Source organism: Aphelocoma coerulescens, chromosome 4, assembly GCF_041296385.1.
Source record: "Aphelocoma coerulescens isolate FSJ_1873_10779 chromosome 4, UR_Acoe_1.0, whole genome shotgun sequence".
Lineage (NCBI taxonomy): Eukaryota > Metazoa > Chordata > Aves > Passeriformes > Corvidae > Aphelocoma > Aphelocoma coerulescens.
Window position 1 is genome coordinate 78,972,562 of NC_091017.1, and position 24,075 is coordinate 78,996,636.

A 24,075-nucleotide genomic window follows, 5' to 3' on the forward strand; every position below is an offset into this window, starting at 1 on the left:
GGAGTCCACATCCCTGGGGGGGATTTAAAAGCTGTGTGGATGTGTCACATGGGGACATGCCTCAGCTGTGGCCTTGGCAGTGCCAGGGAACATTGGACTCGTTAGTCTTAGAGGGTTTTCCCCACATAACTATTCCATGGCTCTCTGAGGATGTAATGGCAACAGGAGTCAGGGCAGCATTGTCCCACCTGTGCCTTGTCCTTGTGGCCCCTGCCATGGGCAGTGTGATGGAGCACAGCCTGCGCTGGCTCCACCGCCGCTGGATCCCACAGCACGGGCAGGGATCGCGGCCCTGGCAGCCTGTTTGTCCCTTGTCACGCGGCCGGGTGGCCGGAGCGGTGTCCGGCCCTGCGGCTACGCTGTGGGTCAGTGTCCAGTCCTGCGGCCGTGCTCCAGCTGCTGTTCTGGGCATGGAGGGGGCAGCTTCAGCCTTGTCACCCGGTGTCGTGTCCCCGCCACGAGCCGACAGTGACATCTAGTGACTCCAAATCACTCCCCAAAGCCCCGAATACGGAATTGTCCCAAATTCCCAACCGTGCTCCCGCCGCCTGCTCAGCGAGGCGCGGGGCTCAGCCTCAGCGCTCTGAATTAGTAAATACAACCAAACACGCATTTCCGCGGACTTCAAGGCTTTGCAGACCCCCAAGCAGGAGGTAGTGAGGGCAGACTGGCCACAGTAGCGTGTTTTGAAGGCTTTTTTGGGGAAAGTCGGGCCAGTTTTGGGTGCGCGAGGCAGTGGGCGATGCCTCCTCTTTCCACGAGGGGAGACCTCAAGTGAGGGGGCAACTTGTGTTCCCGCTTGACAGGGCTGTGACGGCTATTCCTCTACCATTAAATAATAATTAATAATAGGGGAGAAACAGCAAACTCTTGTACGATTAGGGGTGGCAGTGGGAGCGCCCCGGCCCCGTTTTGGGGCGTTTTGGCGGTGTTTTCAGACGCTGGCAGGGGCTGTGAAAGGGGGGGCTAAGATGGCCGCCGGCCCCCGCGCGCCCCGGGGCTGAGGGGGGCGATGGCGAGCGCGGGCCCCTGAGGGGCGCAGGGGGCGGGGGAGGAGGAGGAGGAAGAGGAGGAGGAAGAGGAAGAGGCGCTGCCCGGCGGGTCAGGGCGGGGAAGTCGCCGCCCGAAGATGGCGGCCGCGGCGGGGGGACACGCCGGGGCTGCGGCGGAGGCGCGGTTCATCAGCAGCGCCAAGGTGAGCAGCCCGCGGTCTCCCCTCCGTGAGGGTCCCTCCCTTCCCGCCCAGCCTGGGGGGACAGAGGGAGTAGAAGCCCACAGGGTCCCCTCGGGATGGAGCGGTTCCCTCAGCCTCCGGGTATGACTCGGCTTCGGGCGCGTCCCTGACCCGCGATTGTTCCTCGACAGGGAAAGGGCTTGTTCGCCACCAAAAACATCCGCAAAGGGGAAACAGTGTTCGTGGAGAGGCCGGTGGTGTCATCCCAGTTCCTCTGGAACGCCCTGTACAACTACCGAGGTGAGCGGCTGGCGCTGGTGGCACGTCCCCATCCCCGTCACCTGTCCTGGTGAGGTGACCGCGGGACCCCAGAGGAGCTGCCCTGTACCGCGGGGAGGGTTCGGGTTTGTCTTAGTACCTCTGTAAAGGTGGCCCTGCTGCCTTTTCTACTTTTGCACGAAACTGTTGACAAGTTCAGGTATTGTCTGAGGGATGGTGACTTCCGCCAGCTCTGGAAGAATGTGCCAGGTGCCACCATAGAATCTTGGAATGGGTGGGCTTGGAAGGGACCTTAAAGATCATATTCCACCCCTGCGGTGGGCAGGGACACCTTGCCCTAGCCCAGGTTGCTTCAAGCCCCACCCCCTTGTTCTTCTCTGATGTTGGTACCAGTCATGTTGTCTTGCCCTGAGTTCTGGCCTCTTTCCTTTCCAAAGGCTTTCCTGTGGCATGTGTCTGTCCATCCATCCATCCATCCATCCATCCATCCATCCATCCATCCACCCATCCTTCTTTGCTGTCTCTCCACAGCCTGTGATCACTGCCTGCGGGCGCTGGAGACAGCGGAGGAGAACGCCCAGCGCCTGCTGGGGAAGAGCTCTCTGGTGCTGCCTCACCCGGAGCAGTGCAGCATCCGGAAAGACCTGCACCAGCAGTGTCCCCGCTGCCAGGTACGGGACTGCCTGGAGCCACCCTGGTCTTCTTGGGATCGTTGAGTCCTTTCCATCCAGCCAGGCCCTTGTGCTGTCTGCCTTTCCATGCTATGGGCTAAAGAACCAGGGCTCTGCTGGTCAGGAAGGGGGCACAGCTGGCTTTAGGAGTCCCTTTTCCTGCTGCCACAGCTAATGCCAGTGCTGTCCCTCGCTCTAGGTGACGTACTGCAGTGCAGAATGCAGGCAGGCAGCTCTGGAGCAGTACCACCAGGTCCTCTGCCTCGGCCCATCGCGGGACGACCCCACGCACCCCCTCAACAAGCTGCAGGAGGCGTGGAGGTAGGGCCTGACCTGCCTGCTGCTCCACGGCCAGGGGAGGTGGCTCTCCTGGGCTGGCTCCGTGCTTTGCATCCCTGCAAAAGGGGGCTGGAGGGTGGGGATGGCCGTGGGATACTGCCAGGCTCTTCCTCCTGGTTGGATGATGGGGTGTTGGCAGCCCGAGGGTTTGGACACGCAGCTGAGCACTCCTTGTTTTTCTCCCAGTCAAGAGCTACAAAGCACTGAGCTGCACATCCCTCACTCCTGCAGTTTCATGGTGTTCCTGCAGATCTCCACCCTCTGGGAGATCCTCCTTGTAGCGTCTCATGGGCCCATAAATTTCTGTCCCTGCTTTCAAAAAAAAAGGCCTCAGAGGGGATAAGCAACATCCCTGACCCAAACCTTGTCCCAAGCCCCAGCTGAGTTACCAGCATGGAAGGGGATTGTTTGTATGGCTGGAGCAGGAAGGTGGCTGCAGGTTCCTCTCCACTGGATCCCCACACAGCGGTGCTGCACTGACCACTTTGGTGTGATGGATCAGTGCAGGCCTGGCCACACGTATGGCAGCTGCCTCTGCCTCCCTCCAGCTTTTTGTTCCCATGCCAGCCCTGACCTGCTCATCTCTTCTGCATCCTAATCCCACAGAAACATGCATTATCCCCCGGAGACTTCCAGCATCATGCTGATGGCCAGGATGGTCGCCACCATCAAACAGGTACAGTGGGTGGTTTTGTTACCTGTTGGGGAAGTTATTCCCAAGGCTCTGTTTCCTTGGCCTGGCTTTCTCAGCATTTATTCTGACAAATCTCCCTCTCTCTGGGCTGTGGAGGAAAGTGGTGTTGGTGCAATGCCTCTGCTTGATTCTTTTGTCAGGCTAAAGACAAGGAATCGTGGATCAAGGCCTTCTCCCAGTTCTGCAGCAAGACAGCGAATGAAGAAGAGGAGATTGTGCACAAGCTGCTGGGGGACAAATTTAAGGTAAGACCCAGCAGCTCTTGAATCCTTGAGCTTTCCTTCTCCTGCCTGTGTCTGTGAGCCCACAGGTGCAGAAGCCTCATTGCAGCGGGGATGGGAAACACTGGAAATTCCAGGCTTAGAGGGAGGGCCCTGCCAGTGGGGAAGTGGGCTGCTTAGAGGGTTTTGGCCTTGTGGTGCTCCCATGGGATGTGCTGCTCCTTCCTGTGGGGGAGATGTTCCTGCAGTGGGCTGGGACAGCGTGATATTTAGCTGCTGAGTAGGTGGCTTTTGCTGCTAAAATGAGTGGATTTCACGGCTGTGAGGGCAGCAGCCTCCAGCCGTGCAGGGCAGGCCGAGGAGCCTGAGTCCTTCCAGAGCCTCTGGCCTGTGCTGGGCTCAGCCTCAGCCCGGGGCTGGCGCCCACAGCCCCTCCCACCCTGACCGTGCTGCCACGTCCTGCCAGGGCCAGCTGGAGCTGCTGCGCTTGCTCTTCACCGAAGCCCTCTATGACGAATATCTCAGCAGGGTGAGTGGATCTGCTTCCCAAATAGCCCAGGAGCATTGGCCAGGGCTTGCTTCCCCCAAAGCTCCCTGTGGCTTTTGAGGCATTGCAGAGCGAGGTGCTCCTGCAGGCCGGCCTGGACTCAGTTCCTTTCTGCTCTCCCTTGGGCAGTGGTTCACTCCAGAAGGATTTCGATCCCTCTTTGCCCTCGTCGGGACCAATGGCCAAGGCATAGGAACCAGGTAATGGGGCTTTGTGGGCGCTCCTTGCAGGGCAGGGGAGATGTGGAATGTAAGTGGCTGGGTTTAAGAGAGCGGAAAGGAGAGAGAGACTTAAAAACTTCATCCTGGCTGTGTCCACCCCTTTCACACCCCTCTGCCAGACCTTGGCTGCTCAGACCCACCTTGGATCCTCTCTGGGAGGTCCGGCTGTGTGCTGACAGCACTGTGGGACTGTGATGGGTCCTGCTGCTTCTGACACTGCTGTGGGACTGTAACAATGTCCCACTGCTCCCGACAGCACTGTGGGACTGTGATGGGTCCTGCTGCTCCCGGACAGCACGGTGGGACTGTGACAGTGCTCCTGTTTCTCAACAGCTCCCTGAGCCAGTGGGTGCATGCGTGCGACGCGCTGGATCTGCCCATGCTGCAGCGGGAGGAGCTGGACGCCTTCATCGACCAGCTCTACAAGGACATCGAGAAGGGTTAGGCTCTGTGGGAGTGCAGGGACAGGACACGGAGCCTCGGGATGTGAATCTTCGTCGTCCATCCCCTCCCAGTGGGAGGGAAAGGCTCTTGGGAAGTCACCCACCAGCACCCAGTCCCAAAGCAGTGCTGGCTGTGGGTGTTCCATGCTGGTGGACATCCCTTTGTGCTCATGTGTGGAAGAGCTGGAATGGACTATGCAAAGCTCTAACCCCTCTCTCTGTGCTGCAGAGTCGGGAGAGTTCCTCAACTGCGAGGGATCAGGGCTCTACGTGCTGCAGAGCTGCTGTAAGTAACACAAAGACTGGGAGGAAAACCAGTAGTGAGGGGGAATATGTCCCATGCTAGGCTGGCTGTCTTCCTGACAACCCCTGGAGAAAGGGGTTTGTGCTTGCCATCTGTGGGATGAGATGGGATGGGGTGCATGTGATGGGTGCTGCTCCCTGTGTCCCCTGGCACCTTGCCCAGCTGTAGAATGGCCAGTCCTGCCTTGGATGCACTCAGATGTGATGTGGGTTCCAGGAGCCACTTAGGCATTTAGCAAAGAGATTTTATTGCCCGTAGGTAACCACAGCTGCATCCCCAATGCCGAGACATCCTTCCCAGAAAACAACTTCCTCCTGCATCTCACTGCTCTGGAGGACATCGAAGCAGGAGAGGTGAGACAGCAGGGCCTGGGTGACATCACACCGTGGCATCTTCCCTGTGTCCCCTCCGTCCTCCATGGACCCCAGCCCCAATACCTCCTGTGTCCAGTGTTGTCCTGGCAGAGGAATTCAATCCCCATCCTATGTAGGGGCTGCCAGACCCCGTGTTTCTGCCTGCCTCTGAGAGGGACTGGGACAAATCCTGCTGCTTTGGGATCATGGGGAGTGGTTCTGAGCCCAGCCCGTTTCTGTTTGCTCACAGGAAATCTGCATCAGTTACTTAGATTGCTGTCAGAGGGAGCGGAGCAGACACAGCCGCAACAAGATACTCAGGTAGGGGCTGCCCGGAGGTACCTGAGGGGGAGCTCACACCCCTTTACGCCCCAAACAGTCCATCAGGGCAGCACCCCCACCCCGGGCTGTGTGTGCCTTGGGGTGTGGCTGTGCACCAGCTGTGACCTTCAGTGGGCTTGTGACGAGGGGTGTGTGCAGCACATGGTGCTTGTGGTGCTTTGAGCTCCTTGTAAAGTGTTGTAGCCTTGGGGACCAAGGATTTGGGATTCCCCCTTTCTCTGCAGGAGTGAGCTGCAGAGTGGTGTAAGCTTCAAGGTTTCTCTGCCCCTCAAGGGTAGAGGTTCCTGCTGGTGGTCACTGTCCCCATGTCCATCACCCTTGTTCTGAGCCAGCAGGAGGGAACCCACAAACTCCTCTGGGTTTGACACATTCAGTCCCTTCCTGGCTGTTCTCTTCCCGACCCCCTGCCCAGCAGCAGTGTGGGATTGTACCTGTCTGAACACCATCCCTCTGTCTCCTCCTGCCTGGCCACCTTCCAGGGAGAACTACTTGTTTACCTGCTCGTGTCCCAAGTGCCTCGCGCAAGCCGACGATGCCGACGTGACGTCGGACGAAGAGGAGGAGGGCGAAGGAGAGACGGACGATGCCGAGCTGGAGGATGAGATGACAGATGTGTGACCCTGCCCCCGGGCGAGAGGAGAGGGAAGGGGCAGGAAGGGAAGGGCCTGGGGGTTCCTCCAAGAGGCAGCAGCTTTAATTCTAGAACAGGGTTGTGTTGTGGGGTCGGGTGGGCGCCGCGTGCCGGAGGTGCCGGAGTGGGGCAGCCGGGAGCCGGAGGCAGGCCCTGCTCCCGCCTGTCCGTGTTGTCTGTGTGTGTGTGTGTCAGGCTGTCCCCGTCCCTGTGAGGACAAGCTGTGAGCTGGTGGCCCTCCACCACATCCCAGTTCCTGGCAAGGCTGGCTGGTGCTTGCAGTGGAGGCTGGAGGACAGTGGGATCCAGCCAGCCCCTGGACACCTCGCTGGTCACCTGTTGGCCACTCTGCCGTGTCTGTGCCGGCTGTGGATGCAGAGGAGCTTGTCCTTCCCACCCTGCAGGGACCAGGGGAACGTGTGGGTGTGTGTCTGTGTGTCTGTGCACAAAGGGTACTATTTAATGTCAATATTAGCACTATCTACACACACTGGAGCTGGGGCCCTTATATATCCTCCATCCCATGCCTTGGCCAGCAGGGAGGGACAGGGGGATCTTGCAGGGGACCCTTAGCGGGTGGCTCAGAGCTCAAGTCCAGCAGGGAGAGCAGAGCTGACCCTGCAGGCACCTCCTTCCCAACTCGGCCTCCTTCCACGACACAGAGCCCCAGGCAGCGACTGCAGGCCTGGCCCGTTTGGGGATGAAGAATGGCCTGGAGCTGACATGGGCTGTGGTGTCATCCAAAATCCAAAAGACATTCTGGGTTTTGCAGAGAGGGAGTTGTCCCTCCCTCCAGCCGGCTGTGGGACGAGGATGTGCCCGTGTGGGAGCAGCCATGCCCAGGGATGCTCCGTGTGCTGGGTGCTTCCCTGTGCCCAGTGGTCCCACACGGAGATGTGCCAGCACCGAGTGGTCCTGCTGGACGTCCTTTGTCATCCATCCCATGCTGCCACCCTCAAGGCCACACCACGCTGCGGTGTCCCTGCCTGCAGACTGCGTGGCTGGAGGGCCAGCACAGCTCCCAGTGACAGGCAGCAGGTCAGGGATGCACCCGGGGTTATTTCCTTCCTCCGTGGATTCTGGGGAGCTGTTTTCCTGCCGCCCTGTCCGTGGCAGCTGGACTGTGGGACCAAGGGTGGCACACCTGTGACACTGCTATCACTGCCAGCCCTGCCTCCCGCTGCTTGTCCCCAGCCGTCCCGGGGCCGCGTCCCCTTCAGTGTTCGCAATAAACTGAGACTGGTGACAACTGGGGGCCTGTGCTTTGTACTGGTAAACTGGAGGGTGCTGAGGACAGAGAGGGCTGTGACCCAGGGGCTGGTCCCGGGGGGGACACAGGTCTGGGGACGAGGGAACAGACACCTGTGGAAGTGTAGGCTCGGATTTGTGACCAGCCCACCCTTGGGGACAGGTGCTGGAGGCTGTGCTGTCCCACGAGACTCTGACTGAGCCCTGCCCCAGCTGCAGGAGGCACTTGGGAAATTTTACTAGGAAAAAGTTTGAGGATGAGATTTATCCCTTCATCCACTGACTGCAGGAAATAAAAGAGAAACTTCCCTTTCTCTAAAACTTACTCAGACTTCATTAGCTCAGACAAAAATATACAGACAACAGGTGAGCCCTGCTGATACAGATCAAGCCTGTGTCGCTCTCCCCCCCATCCCTGCCAGTCCTGCATCCCTCCAAATCAGCAGCACAAGGTCAAATGTTTCCTGGGAAGTGCTGGCCTGCTCTGGGCCTTCACCTCCCTCTGACACAGTCACGGTGCAGTGCCAGGCTCAAGGCTCCCCCCTGGCACTCGTGTTTGCCCTTGGCCACACACTGGTCCCAGCAGAAAGATCTCCCTGTCGCTGAATCCAGCGGGATCTCTGGAGCACGTTGGGATCCTTTCCTCAAACCTGGTCCTTAGGGTGAGATCCTGGGATCCACCAGAAGTCCTCAATCTGCCACAGCCTCTTGCTGCTACCAGAAGGTCCAGGGGGGCTGCATCATCTCGTAGGTGGGAATGCTGGTGACGTTGACAGGAATGGAGATGACGGCCCAGGGGAGCCCGTGCTGCTCCAGGGAGCGCCTGATCATGTACCTGGAGGGAGGAAGGGGTGACGGGTGTTCCCAAGCTGCCAGGGCTGGGAGTGCAGCCACACCTGAGCACAAACCACAACTCAGCTCAAACTCTGCCGATTCACCAGGACTGAATCCCTGCAAAATGTGGCTCCCAAAGCCCGGCAGGGCCATGCTGACCACTGGGACCTCCCTGTTGTGAGGGCACAAGGCTGGCACCCGGCCGTTCCCGTGAGCTGTCCCACCCCTGGGAAGGCAGCCCGGGCACGTACCCATCCCTGCCCAGCAGGAAGAGCGCGGGGATGTCGGCCGTGCGCCGGGAGCTGTCCTGGATCATCTCGATGTAGAAGCTGTCGTTGTCGTAGGCGTTGTCGGCGATGATCACGGCCCGCCCGCCGTGCTCCTGGATCACTCGGGTCTTGGACAGGAACGAGCAGGCCCTGTGGCACACGGTGAGCACACAGTGACCAACCTGTGGTGGCCACACGTAGCACCAGAGTCTGCACGTGCCAGAGCTTGCCTGGAGAAACCCAAACGAGGGATTGTCTCCCTGATTCCACACCTCTTCCAAACCCTGCTCCTCTGAGTCTGCATTTTAGGCACAAGCTACCCACGCTCCTAAAAAAATATAAAATCGTGGAACGGTTTGGGTTGGAAGAGGCCTTAAAGCTCATCCAGTTCCAGCCCCTGCCATGGGCAGGGACACTTTCCACCATCCCAGGTTGCTCCAAGCCCCATCCAACCTGGCCTTGGACACTTCCACAGATATGAGGCATCCAGAATTTCTTTGGGCAACCTGTGCCAGGGCCTCACCACTCTCACAGGGAAGAGTTCCTTCCCACTGTCTAATCTAAACCTACTCTCTTTCAATCTGAACCCAGACAGGGTTTCTTCCACCTTACCACAGGCTAAAAGATACAAGATGAAATGCTCCAGGGTAGGAACCCCCTCACATTTTCTTTGTTTACCCACATGGGGAAAGCCACAGGAATAATCTGGAGGTGATGGGGAGATGTGGCCAGGGCTCCCCTCCTGCCTGAGGGTCCCCCCAGCAGCTCCCATGACGCCAGACCTACCCCCTCTCCACCAAGGCGATCTGGTCCTGGATGAAGACTCCATTGTTCAGCTCTCCACAGGCTTCCGGAGGATCCGCCGGGACCAGGTGGATCTGGTCGTACCTTGTGTTCTCCGAGGAGACAGGCAGGGTGAGCCGGGGGGGATTGGAGCTGCTTCCCCTCTCCTCCCCAGCCCCACGCCCTGCTCATCCCTGTGGGGGCTGGTTTTGGGGAGATTTTGGGCTCCCAGGTCCAGGGATGCTTGGAGCCAGCCCTGGGGCCAATCCCTGCCTCTGGAATCCTGCTGAGGCCAAGGATGCTCATGGAAGAGCAATGAGCTCCATTTTTATCAAAACTCCAGATCACTGAGCCCCATCAAGGAGCAGTATTGGGATGGAGGGGCCCAAGGTGACAAATTCAGTTTTTAACACTTACAAACACGCCACCAAAATCCTTGGCTGGGGTGGCAGTGAAGATGTAGCGGATGTCTCCGGGGCTCAGCACTTGGAAGTACAAATATTCATGGATGCGTAAACCTGGGGGTGAAAGGACAGAGCTGAGAGGCAAGGGAAACTAAAGGCAAAATCCCTGAAAAAAGGGGAAAATTCTCAGTTATCACTCCTGAACCATGGGGGAGGGAACACACCCTTCAGCAATGCCAACTCCTGGCTGGGCCCAGGACCCAAAATGCCCCAAAAGTTTTGGGGTGTTCCAAGGGCAGATGCAGCAGTTCCCAGGGGCTGAGAGGGGATGGGGGTGGGAAAAGCACCGAGATTGGGGTGCACAAGGGGAAGGGGAAAATGCTGTGGGACCATGGAGGGGATAGGGGTGATAGGCACCCAGATGGAGGGGAACAGAGAGGAAATGCTGCCGGATCACGGGGAAGTGCACTTGGATTAGGATGCAGCAGGAAATGTGATGGAGCTGGGGCGCAGTGACGGGAAATGTACCGGGATCACAGGGCCCAGAGGGGAAATCCAGGGGGGTCAGAGTGCAGCAAGTGGAAGTGCTGCTGGATTGAGGTGCTGCATGGGGAAATGCAACTAGGTCGAGGTGCACCGAGGGAATTGCACCAGGACTGCGATGCAGAAGGGGAAATGCACCCATGTTGGGATGCAGGAAAGGAAATGCATCCGGATTGGGATGCAGGAGGGGAAAGACACCCGGATCGGGATGTAGGAGGAGAAACGCAATTAGGTGGGGGCGCTCCGAGGGGAATGCCCCCGTACTCCGATATGGGTACAGGAGGTGAATCGCAACAGCGACGCGGTGCCGGGAGGGGAAATACACCGGGATAGAGACACAGGAGGGGAACCGCAATGGGGCCGGGGTGCCGGGAGGGAAAATACACCGGGATCGCGGTACGCCAAGCGGGGAGCCGGCCGGCCTGGGATGCTGGGGGTGTGTGCGGGCTCCGGGTGCTGGGTGCGGGTCGGTGCGGCGCGGGCCCGGCCCTATCCCCGCTCCCTCCGTCCGTCCGTCCGTCCGTCCGTCCCTCCCTCACTCACCGCGGGCCGGGCAGCAGCAGACGCAGAGCCAGAGCCAGGGCCAGAGCAGCATGGCTGCGCCACGCCCCGCCCACCGCCCCGCCCACCCCATTGGTGGACGCCCCCGCCGCGCTCCTTCCTATTGGTCTGCGCCGCCATCAATCACGCGCGAGCCGGCGCGGGCACCTCGCTGTCACCGCGGTGTCCGCTGCCAAAAAAAGCTCCAGTCCATTTCCCCACAGTGCGCGTCCTCTTCCCTCCCTGCCAAATAGTGCTCCCGCCCCGGCCCGCCCCCGGGAAGGTTCTGGGCGTGCGCGGTGCATTGTGTGGCGGGGCCGGGAGCCAGCAGCCGCCGCGATGATGGTGAGTGACCCCCGCGCCGCCGCCGTATCCGCCGCCATCCGCCGCCGTTCCCGTGTCCCGCCACCCTGCACAGGCCGCGGGGCCCCCGCCGCCCTCCGGGGACCGGGTGTGGCGGGGTCTCGGCGGGCTGGGCCGCGAGGATGGAGCCGCCCCGCCGCGCAGGCCTGGCGGTAGCCGGGATGTGCCGGGGCGAGTGGCGGCCGCTCCCCGCCGGACCCAGGCCGCGCTGGCTGCAGGGGCTGGGAGCGGGCAGTCCGGAGCTCCGTCCCGCGGCCTCCGCCCCGTTCCGGCTCTGGTCCCCGCAGCCGTACGGCCTCGGCCCTGGGTGGGTCCCCCGCGGCCCCGGCGCTCCCCGGCTCCGAGCCCCGCGGTGATGCGGGAGGTGGATGTGTCTCCACCCTCGTTTCCCTGGGGATAAACGGTTCTTTTTCCGTTGAGATTCCTGCTCTGCTGGGTGTGGGAGAAGGCTGTACGTTTTCTTCTACAGAATCTTTCCAGGTTTCAGGGATGACAGAACAGTCAGGGCTGGAGATCACTCAGTTTAGCCCCCTGCCCAGGCAGGGCCACCTGGAGCAGGTGACACAGGAACGCGTCCAGATGGGTTTGGGCTGTCTCCTGAGGTGAACACTCCAGGCCCTCCACGTGCAGCTGTCCCAGGGCTCTGTCATCCTCCATGAAAGAAGTTCTTCCTCATGTTGAGGTGGAAGTTCTTGGGTCTTAATTCCTGTCCTGTTGCTGGGCACCACCAAGAAGAGTGGCACCAGCCTCTGGGCACCGCCCTGGAGAGATTTGTGTGGATTGATGGGGTCCCCTCTCAGCCCTTCCTTCTCCAGCCTATCCAGGCCCAGCTCCTGCAGTCTCTCCTCATGTCAGAGATGCTCCAGACCCCAAAGATGCTCTTTGTGCCCATCACTGAACCCTCTCCAGTAGCTCCTTGTCTTGTACTTGTGACCCCTCAGTGCGACAGCCAGCATTTAATTCTGCTCTCTGCCTGCTGGCAGCTGTTCCAAACCAGTGCCTCCCAAAGTTTGGTTGTGTTTGGGCTTTGCCTGAGCTCTGCCTGTGAGATGGTTGCAGCACCCATGGAATGGTTTGGGTTGGAAGGGCCCTTAAAGCCCATCCAGTGCCACCCCTGCCATCGCTCCAAGGTTGCCCTGTCCAGCCTGGCCTTGGACACTGCCAGGCATGGGGCAGCCACAGCTTCTCTGGTGCTTCCACCACGCAGATTTGTTTGGTTCCTCACTGTCTCTGTAATCCCTGCATGTTCTGTCTCCTCCAGCCCAGCATCAGAACCTCACTGGGCAATGCTGCCCCAAGGAACCCCCCTTATTTTTGGGGCAGTTACTGTGTAGTCACAGAGCCTATGGTGGAAGCAGTTGGGTGAATTCCCAATGCCGTGGGAGCAGTGGGAGGTGGAAAGCAGCTGGGTTGTGTGGAGCAGAGGAATTACAGCGGGTCTGTAGGTCTGGCCTTGTTCTTGCACGGTTGTGTCTCTTTGGGCTGTAGGGAGTCTGCTGCGGGTTGCTGGGATGGGGGTAACAGCTGTGCCGTGGTTCTCCTGCAGCCAACTCCGGTTATCCTGCTGAAGGAGGGCACGGACACCTCGCAGGGCATCCCGCAGCTCGTCAGCAACATCAACGCGTGCCAGGTGATCGCCGAGGCCGTGCGCACCACGCTGGGCCCGCGCGGCATGGACAAGCTCATCGTGGATGATCGGGGTAGGCACGGGGCCGGGAGCAGTGCCCTGGGAGTCATCTCCCGGAGCAGCGGATTTGCTTCATCTCCCTGTCAGTTAAACCCAGCATCTGCATGTATGTAAATGGCAGCAGCCTCACCTGAGCTAAGCTTGCCTCTCAGAACAGAGGTTCAGTTTCAGTTTCGGTGTCAGTTGAACACCTCGATGTCCTCTGTAGAGCAAAGGACAATTGCCAGTCCAGCCTGAGGATTCCCTGTTTGCTGCCTGCCAGCCTGGGCTGGGGCAGCTGGGGAGGTCCAGGGTCAGTGGGGTTGGGTGTATCCAATGTGAGGCTGTGCCAGACAGGAGAAACAAAGAGTCTGAACCTGTCTTCAGGTATTTTTGGGCATCTCTACTTAGTTTTAAATGAGGCTCATGATACCTGTGGAGTTACTCAGCAATTGTGGCTGAGTGTGAGGTCAGTGGATGTTCCTGGCTTGACTTTTAATCTTTTTTTGGAGTGTGATTTAGAGATGAGGTTTGCGCTCACTCTGAAAAGACTTGTATGAAGTCACCAAACTATTTATTATATTTTTTACTGAAGGCTGGGGTGAAAAGTCTTAGTATTGTCTTTAAATAAGTTTTACAAATAGGAACTGTAATAAATCCTTGTTCAAAAGGATAATTGGATTTAAATTTATCTAACGATAACTAACACGGTTTCTAGGCTCTTTCTTCATGTGAGTGTCAGACTAGAATATGGTTTTATCTGTCTGGGGAGCCTGTTGAGAAGAGGCAAATGAATTCCAAACCTTTGTTGCGGTGGAAAGTTGTTCTGCTCTCCAACTGGCTTCACTGAACCTGCTCCAAAATGGGCTGAAAAGACTCAGTTCTGGTGGAACAGACGAACCTGCTGAGATCTCCTGACACCCCCCAGAGACAGGGCTTTACCCCTGGTAGTGTAGAACTGCCTTTAACTTCCTGTTCTCCATCACCCCCAGGCAAAGCCACCATCTCCAACGATGGGGCCACCATCCTGAAGCTGCTGGACGTTGTCCATCCGGCCGCGAAGACCTTGGTGGACATCGCCAAATCCCAGGATGCAGAGGTGGGAGGGGAGCCTGGCTGTGCCTGGGAGCGTAACATGGAGCAGCCTGAGTGTCAGGGGTTCCCTGGGCTTTGTGGTTAATTCTGGTGGGAATTGCTCCTGAAGTGCTGGGACTTACTCTGCCTGCTCTGGATCAGGCTGGGAGAGCTGGGAATGTTCCCCTGGAGAAGGGAAGGAGCCAGGGAGAGCTGGGAGCCCCTTGCAGGGCCTAAAGGGGCTCCAGGAGAGCTGCAGAGGGACTGGGGCCAAGGCATGGAGGGACAGGACACTGTCTTCCCACTGCCAGAGGGCAGGGATGGATGGGATATTGGGAAGGAATTTCTGACTGAGGGTGGGGGGGCCCTGGCACAGGTTTCCCAGAGCAGCTGTGGCTGTCCTTGGATCCCTGGCAGTGTCCAAGGCCAGGCTGGATGGGGCTTGGAGCACCCTGGGATAGTGGAAGGTGTTCCTGCCCTTGGCAAGGGGTGGCACTGGCTGGGTTTTAATGTCCCTTCCCACCCAAACCACTCTGAATCCCTGGAGAATTCAGCCACAAATCTGTGAGCAGAGAAAATCCTGAGCTCTGTTTTCCCTGGAAGCCCTGGAGCGGTTTTGCAGCTGCTGTCAGGGGGTCTCTGCGGCGTGGGGGTGACCCAGCGTGGGGGTGAGGGTGACACAGTGTCCCCTGTCCGTGCAGGTGGGCGATGGCACCACGTCCGTGACCCTGCTGGCGGCCGAGTTCCTGAAGCAGGTGAAGCCCTACGTGGAGGAGGGGCTCCATCCCCAGATCATCATCCGCGCCTTCCGCACGGCCACGCAGCTGGTGAGGCACGGGCTGGGGGGATCGCTCCCCGGGGCGCCTGGGGCCAGTCTGTGCCAGCCACACCGGGATAATGACACACTCCAGGGAAAAGCCACTTGGGAATGGGCGTGGGGAGTGCCAGCAGCGATCTCCTCCTGTCTCCCGGCAAGCAGCAGTGCCTCTCCTGGTGCCTGTGCCTGCTGTTACCAGTCCGTGCCTCTGGAGTGCTGTCGCTTCCTTTGGGTTTTTTCCCAAGGAAGAATGAATCAGTGGAAAACTCATTTCCCATTCTGCTGTTCTCTGCTGCTCCTTAGTAAACCGTGTGTCTCCTGGAGCCTGTTGGTCCCATTAAGCTGATTTTTGGAGGTTCACTCCTCAATAGCCCTTTGATTCCCAGGATCTCTGCTGAAAACAGCAGAGCAGCTCTGAGCCTCCTCCCACTCCTTATATATTGGTGTGTTCCTTGGAATTACTGCACTGGCAGGGGTGGAATAACTTAAACACTTGAAACTTCAGTGGTGTTGAAGCAGAGAACAAAAGATAAAATAAGAGAAAGGTTGGGGATCTCATCAGCTTGGGAGCATAAATCATTAATCCAGCTGTTGCCTTTTTGCCAGGCTGTGAACAAGATCAAAGACATCGCTGTCTCCGTGAAGAAGGAGGATAAAGAGTAAGTTTCCCTCGGAGATGACCTGGTTGTGTTCTGGGCTCCAGTTAAGTGCTGTGAGGGTGCTCCTGAGTTCTGTGGCTCTGGCTGAGGTGTCCAAATGGGACCTGGAGCTGCAGCCCCGCACTGGGGTTATTCCCAATTTGCCTGGAATTTCCTGCTCCTGCAGGGGCAGTGCTGTGTTCTCGCTTGGCTGCAGGGAATGATGTAGGGCAGTGTCTCCCAGTGCTCACGGAGGAAGCTGGGCACCAAAATAAATGGCCTGATTTCTTTTCTGCAGCGGTGGAGTCTCGCAGCTCCTGCTGCAGTCAGTGGCAGTGTTAAATCTCAGCACTTCCCTGAGGATCAGATCCCTTTTTAGCTGTCACACACCAGGGTAGATAGCTCCTAGCAGTGAGGAAGTGATCCCTGCAGCTGAGGGGAGAACACTGGAGTTCCTTTTCTCCCTGGATTTTAAGCTCTTGCCTACTTGACCTTGCTAATACCTGCAGTCAACTTCAAGTATCTCAACTGTGTAAGCATCTTGAATAAATCAAGATGGGTTGTCCAAACCAAATGCTGAACAAAGGCTGAAAAAAACCCAAATATGGCCCTGTGATGGGAAATAGAGTGGTTCCCATGGTCAGCAGGGACTAGGGGATAGAGCCTGGGAGCTGGATCCACACATCCCTGGTGTCTCTGTGTCACCCACTCTGCTGCACATACATTGCCTGAGTTAGTGCTTCAGGGCATGTGCTGCCTTTAGAGGGTTTCAGAAACATCCTCCTGCCTTGGGATGAGGAAAAGGACCTGCCCTTTTTTGATTTTAGGTGCCTAAATCAGTCTGGTCAGTGCTGGGCTGATGCTCAAGCTCTGAAAAGGAGACCGGGATTTGTCAGTTTGGGATTTGTGCCTTGTTCTCCCTGTGGAGGGGAGGGAGCTGAACATTGCCCCCACCAGAGAGGATTTTGGGCCTCTCATGACAAGGGAGCGCTGGAGGGACTGGAGCGTGTCCAGGGAAGGGAACGGGGCTGGGAAGGGGCTGGAGAATTCCTGAGGGAGCTGGAAAGGGGCTCAGGCTGGAGCAAAGGAGGCTCAGGGGGGACCTTGTGGCTCTGCACAAGTCCCTGACAGGAGGGGGCAGTCGGGGGGGTCGGGCTCTGCTCCCAGGGAACAGGGACAGGAGGAGAGGGAACGGCCTCAGGCTGGGCCAGGGGAGGCTCAGGGTGGATATTGGGGAAATTCCTTCACTGCCCAGGGCAGGGGTGGAGTCCCCCCCATTTCTGGAGGGATTTCAAAGCTGTGGGGATGTGGCACCTGGGGACAGGGGCAGTGATGGCCTTGACAGTGCTGGACTCAATGATCTTAAATGTATTTTCCAGCCTAAACAACTCTCTGATTAACAAAGCTTCACATGGTGTTTGGAGCTTGTGAAAAGATCTGGCAGGTGACCAAATCCTTGTTTTCCCTCTCCTGCAGCGAGCAGAGGAGTCTCCTGGAAAAGTGTGCAGCCACAGCCCTGAGCTCCAAGCTCATCTCCCAGAGCAAGGAGTTTTTCTCCAAGATGGTTGTAGATGCTGTGATGATGTTGGATGACTTGTTACAGCTCAAGATGATCGGGATAAAGAAGGTGCAGGGAGGAGCTTTGGAAGTAAGTGTTGTTGGAGCCTTCCTGAAGGGATGGGAGACAGGGATCCCAGCTTTGCTGGGGGGTTGGCTCTAGCAGGAGTGCAGCCTGACTTGACAGTGCCTGTCAGGGAATTCCCAAAGTGGAACAGAGCTGTTGGTGTGAAGAGAAAGCTTGGCACATAGGCTGGATTTCTTTTCCATAGGTAGAGAATCTGTTTTTTGAGCTAAATACACCCTTCGCCTCACTGCCCTCTGTAGCAAAAGTTGTTACTGATGCAAATTCCATTTAGCTCTCTGCAAATAATGATTTTTTTTTGGTGGGAAATCTTTGTTACTTCTGGATCCAAAAGTCCTGGGTGTATGTAGGATTACTGGGTTGGGAAAAATGCAAGGAAAACCTAGTGAGGGAGCTGGTGTAGTGGTGGGCAGGGCAGGTGGGATGTGTGGTTTATGCCACAGTGCTGAGAAACCCGTTGTGTCTGGGGCTGCACCTGGGTACGTGGTAGGGATTGTTCCTGGCTGTAGGACAGCCCCTGTGGAGAGGGAGATTCAGACCCTGACTTCCCCCAGGAAATTGAGGAGCTCATACCAGGGGTGGTGTTGGGCAGGGCTGTCCTGCTGCAGAAAGTCTGGGAGCTGGTGATGGAACTTGGAAAGACAAACCAGAGCAAAAACCAGTCCCCAGTGGGGCTGTGGATGAGAAATACCAAGTTCAAAGGGGGGGAATGGGAAAGAGATCAGGGAGAGAACCGATTGCTCCCCTCCTTGATCTTCAGGTTGTGTGAGGAGTTTTTGGCTGTGGAGTCTTGAGGGGTAGAGAGGAAGCTGCTTTTGTGAGCTGAAAGAAATCCTGGCTGCTTATTTCCTCTAAAAGTGGGTTAATCAAGGGAGACAGTGCTGGGAAGGCTTTGGAAATGAGGCCTCTGGAAGCAGGGAGGGAAGGCTTTGTAAATGAGGCTTCTGGAAGCAGGGAGTGTCCTGTGGGAGTTGTTACTAACCCTGTGCAGAAAACCCTGGGGGGCTGAGCCTGAGGCAAATCCCTGTGTTCCAGGACTCCCAGCTGGTGGCTGGAGTTGCCTTTAAGAAAACCTTCTCCTACGCTGGGTTTGAGATGCAGCCCAAGAAGTACCAGTCCCCCAAAATCGCCCTGCTCAACGTGGAGCTGGAGCTCAAAGCTGAGAAGGACAACGCTGAGGTCAGAGTGAACACAGTGGAGGTAAGAGCCACAGGGGAACCTGGCCTGCTTCCTATCCCTGGGACACCTGGGGGCTGCTCATCCAGTGGGGTAAGGGGGAGGTGGGAGTGCCATGGACGTGCTGAGAGCCTGGAGCCAGGCTGGGACAGCTGGGGGTGTTCACCTGGAGAAGGGGAGGCTCCAGGGAAAGCTCTGAGCTCTAAAGGGGCTCCAGGAGGGCTGAGAGAGACTGGGGACAAGGGCTGGAGGAACAGAACACAGGGAATGGCTTCCCAGTGCCAGAGGGCAGGGATGGATGGGATCTTGGGAAGGAATTGTTCCCTGGGAGGGTGGGCAGGCCCTGGCACAGGGTGCCCAGAGCAGCTGGGGCTGCCCCTGGATCCCTGGCAGTGCCCAAGGCCAGGCTGGACATTGGGGCTGGGAGCAGCCTGGGACAGTGGGAGGTGTCCCTGCCCATGGCAGGGGTGGCACTGGATGACCTTTAAAAGGTCCCTTTGCACCCAAACCATTCCGTGGTAAATGAGTTTGCCTTCTGCACATCCTTAATCTTTGGAAACACCTGGTGGGTTGTACAGCCCTGTTTGGAATGGGGGTGCAGCAGCCTGGGAATCCCAGCAGGTTCAGGACACGTTTCTGAGCTGTCACTGTGCCCCAGCTGTGCTGGGCCACCAGCTCTGTGGTGGCTGCCTTAGGCCTAACAAGTGGCCTTCCAGGGAAAGCTTATCCAGCAGTGCTTGGCATGCTGCAAGAGCTCCTCAGGTTTAAGCAGGCATTTGGGCAGTGCCATAAAACAGGGCCCTCCTGACTGGAGTGCTTGGAGCAGCTCTGTGCCAGGGCTGCACGTGGGGCGTTCCCTGTCCCCTGGCACGGGAACACCTGTCCCTCTCTCCTCCCTGCCAGGACTACCAGGCCATCGTGGATGCCGAGTGGAACATCCTGTATGACAAACTAGACAAAATCCACAAGTCAGGAGCCAAGGTGGTGCTGTCCAAGCTTCCCATCGGGGACGTGGCCACCCAGTACTTCGCGGACAGGGACATGTTCTGTGCCGGCCGCGTCCCCGAGGAGGATCTCAAGAGGACTATGATGGTGAGCTCCCCTGGCTTGGAGTAAAGCCTTTGTACTCAGTTCTGACACCCCCAGGCTGGTCATTCCCAAACAGCTGCTCATGGATCTCACTGCTCCTTACAAGGATTCGAAAGGCCAAGGCTGTTCCTTGGTGGGATGAACAGTCACACACTGACTGCATCCACGCTGCTCTTTCTTTCTCTGGTGGTGGTGCATATAAAGATCTGATCAGTGCATCAGTAGAAGTTTATTTTCCCGAGTTCTTCCCTGTTCCATCATGAGTGGTTTTTTCCTGAGCTTTCTTTGTGTATCTCCTGGACTCTGGAGCCTGTGAGTCAGCACCTTGAAGCTTCATGATCTTACTTTGCTGTCGAGGGTTGGCCTGGGTCCGTGAGGTGGGAGGGAGGAGAAGGGTTTTCCTGAATCTGGCTGCAGGGTGGGTTTGCACCAAGTCAGCAGCTGGGCTGTCCCTGAAGAGTGGAAGCCTGCTGGGGTGTGGATTGTCAGCACTGGTAATTCTGTGTTTGTCTCCATTCCCTGCAGGCCTGTGGGGGATCCATCCAGACCAGTGTCAATGCCCTGTCAGATGATGTGCTGGGCCGCTGTGAGCTCTTTGAGGAGACCCAGATTGGGGGAGAGAGGTAAAGACACCAGCTGCAAACCTGCAGTGCTGGGCAAGCCCTCTCATAGCAGGTGGAAAAGTTGGGGTCAAAGCATTGGCGGGTTCAGCATCTCTCAAGGTGTTGAGATGAAAACAAGGCTGTTACAAAATGTATATTTTATTGTATCCAAGAGCTGCTTTTTGAGGCTGAGGGAGGGGGCAGGAGCAAGATTTCATTGAGCTCTTACCTCTTTTAAATCCTTTTAAAAATACGTGTGTGTGTATTCTGCAGTGCCTTGCAGAAAGCACAGTGGTACTGTTGCATTTGTGACGGAAAAGCAGCACACTTTGGGGTTGATTGTGGCACTTGTCTGACACCCCACGGTGACACTTCCCTGTCAGGGCAGGTGAAGCTGGGGACAGTACACTGGGGTCCTTCCTGTTGCTGGAGGAGCAGTCCTGTTTGGGGCTGCCTGCTGCCTTCTGTGCTCCTGCCAAGTGCAAACTGGGAGCTCCAGTTCAGCGTGAATCCCTGGCAACAGGAAGAGAGTGGATTTTCCTGGGTCAGCTGGAATTTCACTTACTGCCTTCCTTGGCTCTGCTCCTCCTCAGCCCAGGATCTGCTGGGGCTGTAAGGGGGACAGGGCTGCATGGTTGGCTGTGTTCCCACACTGCCTGTCCAGCAGCAGCTTCTCCATCCCCAAACCCTCCCTTTTCCAGGTACAACCTCTTCACGGGCTGCCCCAAGGCCAAGACGTGCACCATCATCCTGCGCGGGGGCGCGGAGCAGTTCATGGAGGAGACGGAGCGGTCGCTGCACGACGCCATCATGATCGTCAGGAGAGCAATCAAGGTGAGCCCGGGGCGGCCTCCCCCTGCACTGCCAGGGGACCCTGGCACAGCAGCAGTTCTGCTCCTGGAAACCTCCACACACACCAGGGCTTGGCCGAGGGCTCTGTGCAGGCTGAGCAGCAGCCCATGGATTTGCTCGAGTGCTGTTCCCTGGCCAGCTCAGCGTGGCTTTGGCAGCGTTTCCAGCTGCTTTCCAGGCACTTTCCTGGGTTTTGCCTGCACTTCTGCACAGCTGTGAATGGTGCTTGCTCCATCCTCCACCCTAAAGGGAACAATCTCCTGGCTGTGCTGGTTGCATCTTCAGGAGATTGAGCAGCAGGATTGTTGTCACATGCTTGTCCATGCCCTTAAAGCCACCCATTCCCTCTCTTGGTGCCCAGTCCGAGGGGGTGACAGTCCTCTGGCTCTGAGGGCAGGCTGGCAGCACCAAGGCCCGTCTGGATGTGTGTTTGGTCCTGGGTGACACTGTCAAGCTCTGGGTGTTTCTGGGTTACACAAAAACGTGTCACTGTAGGGATGGCTTCTGGTTAAAAACAGCTCTGAGGCTGCGTGTCCTGAGAGGCCAGGAAGAAGCACGTCAGGAATTTTGGAGCTATAGCTTTAGAAAGAACGTCCTGATCTCTCCTGAAAAAACAGCAGAACCGATCTGCCAGGTGCTGCTGCCAATATCTTTAGTTTTGGATGCTTTATGGAAGTGAGGGAAGTTTCCCTGGCCCGAGTGGGCTGTGAGCTGCCATCCCTCCCTTGGTACAGTGTCCCCAGACCCCCTTTACCCTGTGCACAGCTGAGATGAGCTGCTGGAGCTGCCACTGGCGATTGTCGGTGTGTCCCTGCCGCTGCCAGCAGCGCTGTCAGACAGTGCCAGGGGCGGCAGCAGCCAGGGCTGCGGGCTGCCATGGGCTGCAGGCCTGCAGTGCCCTGACAGAGCCCTGCCTGCCGTCCCCTGCCTGCCGCGAGCGCTGCCGTGTCCCTGCAGAACGACTCGGTGGTGGCGGGCGGCGGCGCCATCGAGATGGAGCTCTCCAAGTACCTGCGGGACTACTCCCGCACCATCCCGGGCAAGCAGCAGCTGCTGATCGGGGCCTACGCCAAGGCCCTGGAGATCATCCCCCGGCAGCTCTGCGACAACGCCGGCTTCGACGCCACCAACATCCTCAACAAGCTGCGAGCCAAGCACGCCCAGGTAGGGCCCCGGGGCTCCCGGGGCAGAGCTGGTGTGTCCCTGATTCCTTTCTCCCGGGTGTTCCTGCTGGAGCCTGTCAGAGCCCGTGTAACTCAGCCGGCCCGTGTTGACGCTGTGCCCCTTTGATTAAATGCTGTGTTTGTTTCAGATCAGGGGTGGGCTCAGCACAGGTTGCTATAAATGGAAAGGAGCTGTTTTCCCTTTGATCCCAGCTGTCGGGTGACTTCCTGAGCTGGGAGTTCTGATTTGCTTCTTAAAAACGCATCATTTGTCAGGAAGGAGCTGCTGTGTTAAACATGAAAGGAATCAGTGCAGGAGCTGGCTGAGCCAAGTGCTTTACACAGGAGCTGCAGGCTGAGGGTCCCAAGTGCTGATCTCATGGAGATCCCAGCTCCAGTGCTTGGAGGTTGCCCCTTGGATTCTGTCACTCCCACCACGTTTCACCCTGCTGCTGATGGTGGGGTTTGGGGAAATGCCCCGAAACGAGCGTGCAAAACCCGGGCAGTGAGGCAGCAGCACAGGGGGAGTCAGTGCCGTGAGGCTTCTATGGCTCCATGGCAGGGGCTGCCCAGGGAGGTTTGGAGTCCCCAGCCCTGGAGGTGTCCAAGGAAGGCCTGGCTGTTGCACTCAGTGCTCCGGGCTGGGGACAAGGGGGGGATCGGGCACAGCTTGGACTCGATGGTCTGGGAGGGCTTTCCCAACCTCAGTGGCTGGGATCCTAAACTGGAATGAGCCTTCTCTTCATGAGGCATCGCTGGCACTGGTGGCTGAAAGCAGAGACTGCTCAGTTTGGGTTTCGTGTGTTTTCGCTTCCTTCCCAGCGGAATGGGAGGGAGGCTCCAGCCTCTCCCTGCACCTTTGCTTGTCCTTCCCTCCCAGTCTTTCCCCAAGTCCCATCCAGCCCTGAGAGCAATCCCTGTCCTCTCTGTCCCTCAGGGTGGGATGTGGCACTGATCCCTGTCCCTGTGTCCCCTGTGACCCCAGGGTGGGATGTGGCACTGATCCCTGTCCCTGTGTCCCCTGTCCCTGTGTCCCCTGTGTCCGCAGGGCGGGATGTGGTACGGTGTGGACGTGACCAACGAGGACATCGCTGACAACTTCTCGGCGTGCGTGTGGGAGCCGGCGGTGGTGCGGATCAACGCGCTGACGGCCGCCTCGGAGGCCGCGTGCCTCATCGTGTCTGTGGACGAGACCATCCGCAACCCCCGCTCCACCGTGGACGCTGCTCCCGGCGGCCGCGGCCGCGGCCGGGCCCGGCCCCACAACCACTGAGGCCCCCGGCGCCGCGGGGCCGAGAGCGGATCAGTAATTAATGCCCGCGTTAATTAACGGCCGTTGGCTGAGGCCGTGCTGAGGGCTCGCAGCAGCCCCAGCCCTGGCAGCCGCAGCCCCCTGAGCTGCCCTGCCCTGCCCTGCCCTGCCCTGCCCTGCGCTCCCCACCCAGCACCGCTCCGTTCCCTCGGGAGCTCCCTCCTCGGGCGGAGCCAGCGCGGGGAGCGGGCTCGGGGCCTATTTATACTGGGTTATTTTTGTTCTGCTGGGCGCTTTGAACCCAGGCTCCAGCACAATAAACCGAGTTGGTCTCAGTGGCAGGTTGGGCTTTCCTCTGTTCTCTGCTTCATTCCACACGGTGGGAGCTCAGGGTTGGGGTTAAAAAATGAACCTTTCAGGCTGGTTTTTTGCCCTGTTCCAAAGCAGGTGCTGCGCTGGAGAGCAGGACAGACTCCAGGCACATCCCAGGAGTGCTTCTAGGGTGGAGCACCCACCACTGTCTTTGTGCTTGGAGCTCTCAGGTATTGCTCAGTGACATTTAAATTGGCTTTTGCTCAGTGGGGCATTTACATTTTCTGTTTGCTCCATGGAAGGAGGTTCGGGGCAGCAGCTGTGCGACAGCTCCAAGGGGCTTCAGGGATGGATCCAGGCATTTGGGGGGACTGGCGGGAAAATCCTGCCAGGAGAACACAGGAAAACTTCAGTCTGGTGAGTTGGAAGGGACCATAAAGATTATCCAGGGACACCTTGCACTATCCCAGGTTGTCCCCAGCCCTGTCCAGCCTGGCCTTGGACGCTGCCAGGGATCCAGGGGCAGCCACAGCTGCTCTGGGCACCCTGTGCCAGGGCCTCACTACCCTCAGTGCTCCCCCCATGCTGC

At 58.1% G+C, this 24,075-nt stretch overlaps 3 protein-coding genes across 5 annotated transcripts; 2 read left to right on the forward strand and 1 right to left on the reverse strand.

Moving 5' to 3' along the window:
- Positions 1–1,111: 1,111 nt before the first annotated feature.
- Positions 1,112–7,468, forward strand: SMYD5 (SMYD family member 5). The gene is made up of 13 exons (XM_069014855.1): positions 1,112–1,195; positions 1,366–1,474; positions 1,985–2,124; positions 2,324–2,445; positions 3,070–3,139; positions 3,298–3,402; positions 3,845–3,907; positions 4,055–4,125; positions 4,480–4,586; positions 4,819–4,875; positions 5,152–5,246; positions 5,497–5,567; positions 6,068–7,468. Exons 1-13 carry the CDS (start codon positions 1,130–1,132, stop codon positions 6,204–6,206), a joined length of 1,215 nt encoding a protein of 404 aa, XP_068870956.1. The 5' UTR covers positions 1,112–1,129; the 3' UTR covers positions 6,207–7,468.
- Positions 7,469–7,777: 309 nt separating this feature from the next.
- On the reverse strand, positions 7,778–10,919 carry PRADC1 (protease associated domain containing 1). Of its 3 annotated transcripts, none has more exons than XM_069012289.1 (5): positions 10,844–10,919; positions 9,771–9,871; positions 9,357–9,458; positions 8,553–8,720; positions 7,778–8,302 (listed from the first exon to the last, which is right to left on the reverse strand). In XM_069012289.1, the coding sequence occupies exons 1-5, from the start codon at positions 10,893–10,895 to the stop codon at positions 7,979–7,981; spliced, it is 747 nt and encodes a 248-aa protein (XP_068868390.1). In that variant the 5' UTR covers positions 10,896–10,919; the 3' UTR covers positions 7,778–7,978. The 3 variants fall into 3 exon arrangements, with proteins under 3 accessions (XP_068868390.1, XP_068868391.1, XP_068868392.1); XM_069012290.1 differs by having other exon boundaries at positions 8,096–8,302; positions 9,357–9,466; XM_069012291.1 differs by lacking the exon at positions 10,844–10,919 and adding an exon at positions 10,380–10,483 and having other exon boundaries at positions 8,096–8,302; positions 9,357–9,466; positions 9,771–9,891.
- Positions 10,920–11,086: 167 nt separating this feature from the next.
- On the forward strand, positions 11,087–23,509 carry CCT7 (chaperonin containing TCP1 subunit 7). Its single transcript, XM_069014856.1, has 12 exons — positions 11,087–11,185; positions 12,750–12,903; positions 13,862–13,968; positions 14,645–14,770; positions 15,367–15,419; positions 16,875–17,046; positions 18,076–18,240; positions 19,120–19,308; positions 19,831–19,928; positions 20,609–20,741; positions 21,717–21,923; positions 22,971–23,509. Exons 1-12 carry the CDS (start codon positions 11,180–11,182, stop codon positions 23,193–23,195), a joined length of 1,635 nt encoding a protein of 544 aa, XP_068870957.1. The 5' UTR covers positions 11,087–11,179; the 3' UTR covers positions 23,196–23,509.
- The last annotated feature ends 566 nt before the right edge of the window (positions 23,510–24,075 follow it).

Coding starts and splice junctions, on each gene's coding strand:
- CCT7 (XM_069014856.1), top strand. Junction 13,969..14,644: donor CCAAATCCCAGGATGCAGAG/GTGGGAGGGGAG, acceptor CTGTCCGTGCAG/GTGGGCGATGGCACCACGTC. Junction 17,047..18,075: donor TGCAGGGAGGAGCTTTGGAA/GTAAGTGTTGTT, acceptor CCTGTGTTCCAG/GACTCCCAGCTGGTGGCTGG.
- SMYD5 (XM_069014855.1), top strand. CDS start 1,130: ATGGCGGCCGCGGCGGGGGGACACGCCGGGGCTGCGGCGGAGGCGCGG. Junction 1,196..1,365: donor GGTTCATCAGCAGCGCCAAG/GTGAGCAGCCCG, acceptor GTTCCTCGACAG/GGAAAGGGCTTGTTCGCCAC. Junction 3,140..3,297: donor TGGTCGCCACCATCAAACAG/GTACAGTGGGTG, acceptor TTCTTTTGTCAG/GCTAAAGACAAGGAATCGTG.
- PRADC1 (XM_069012289.1), bottom strand. CDS start 10,895: ATGCTGCTCTGGCCCTGGCTCTGGCTCTGCGTCTGCTGCTGCCCGGCC. Junction 9,459..9,770: donor AGGATTTTGGTGGCGTGTTT/GTAAGTGTTAAA, acceptor GGAGAACACAAG/GTACGACCAGATCCACCTGG. Junction 8,303..8,552: donor TTCCTGCTGGGCAGGGATGG/GTACGTGCCCGG, acceptor TCCTCCCTCCAG/GTACATGATCAGGCGCTCCC.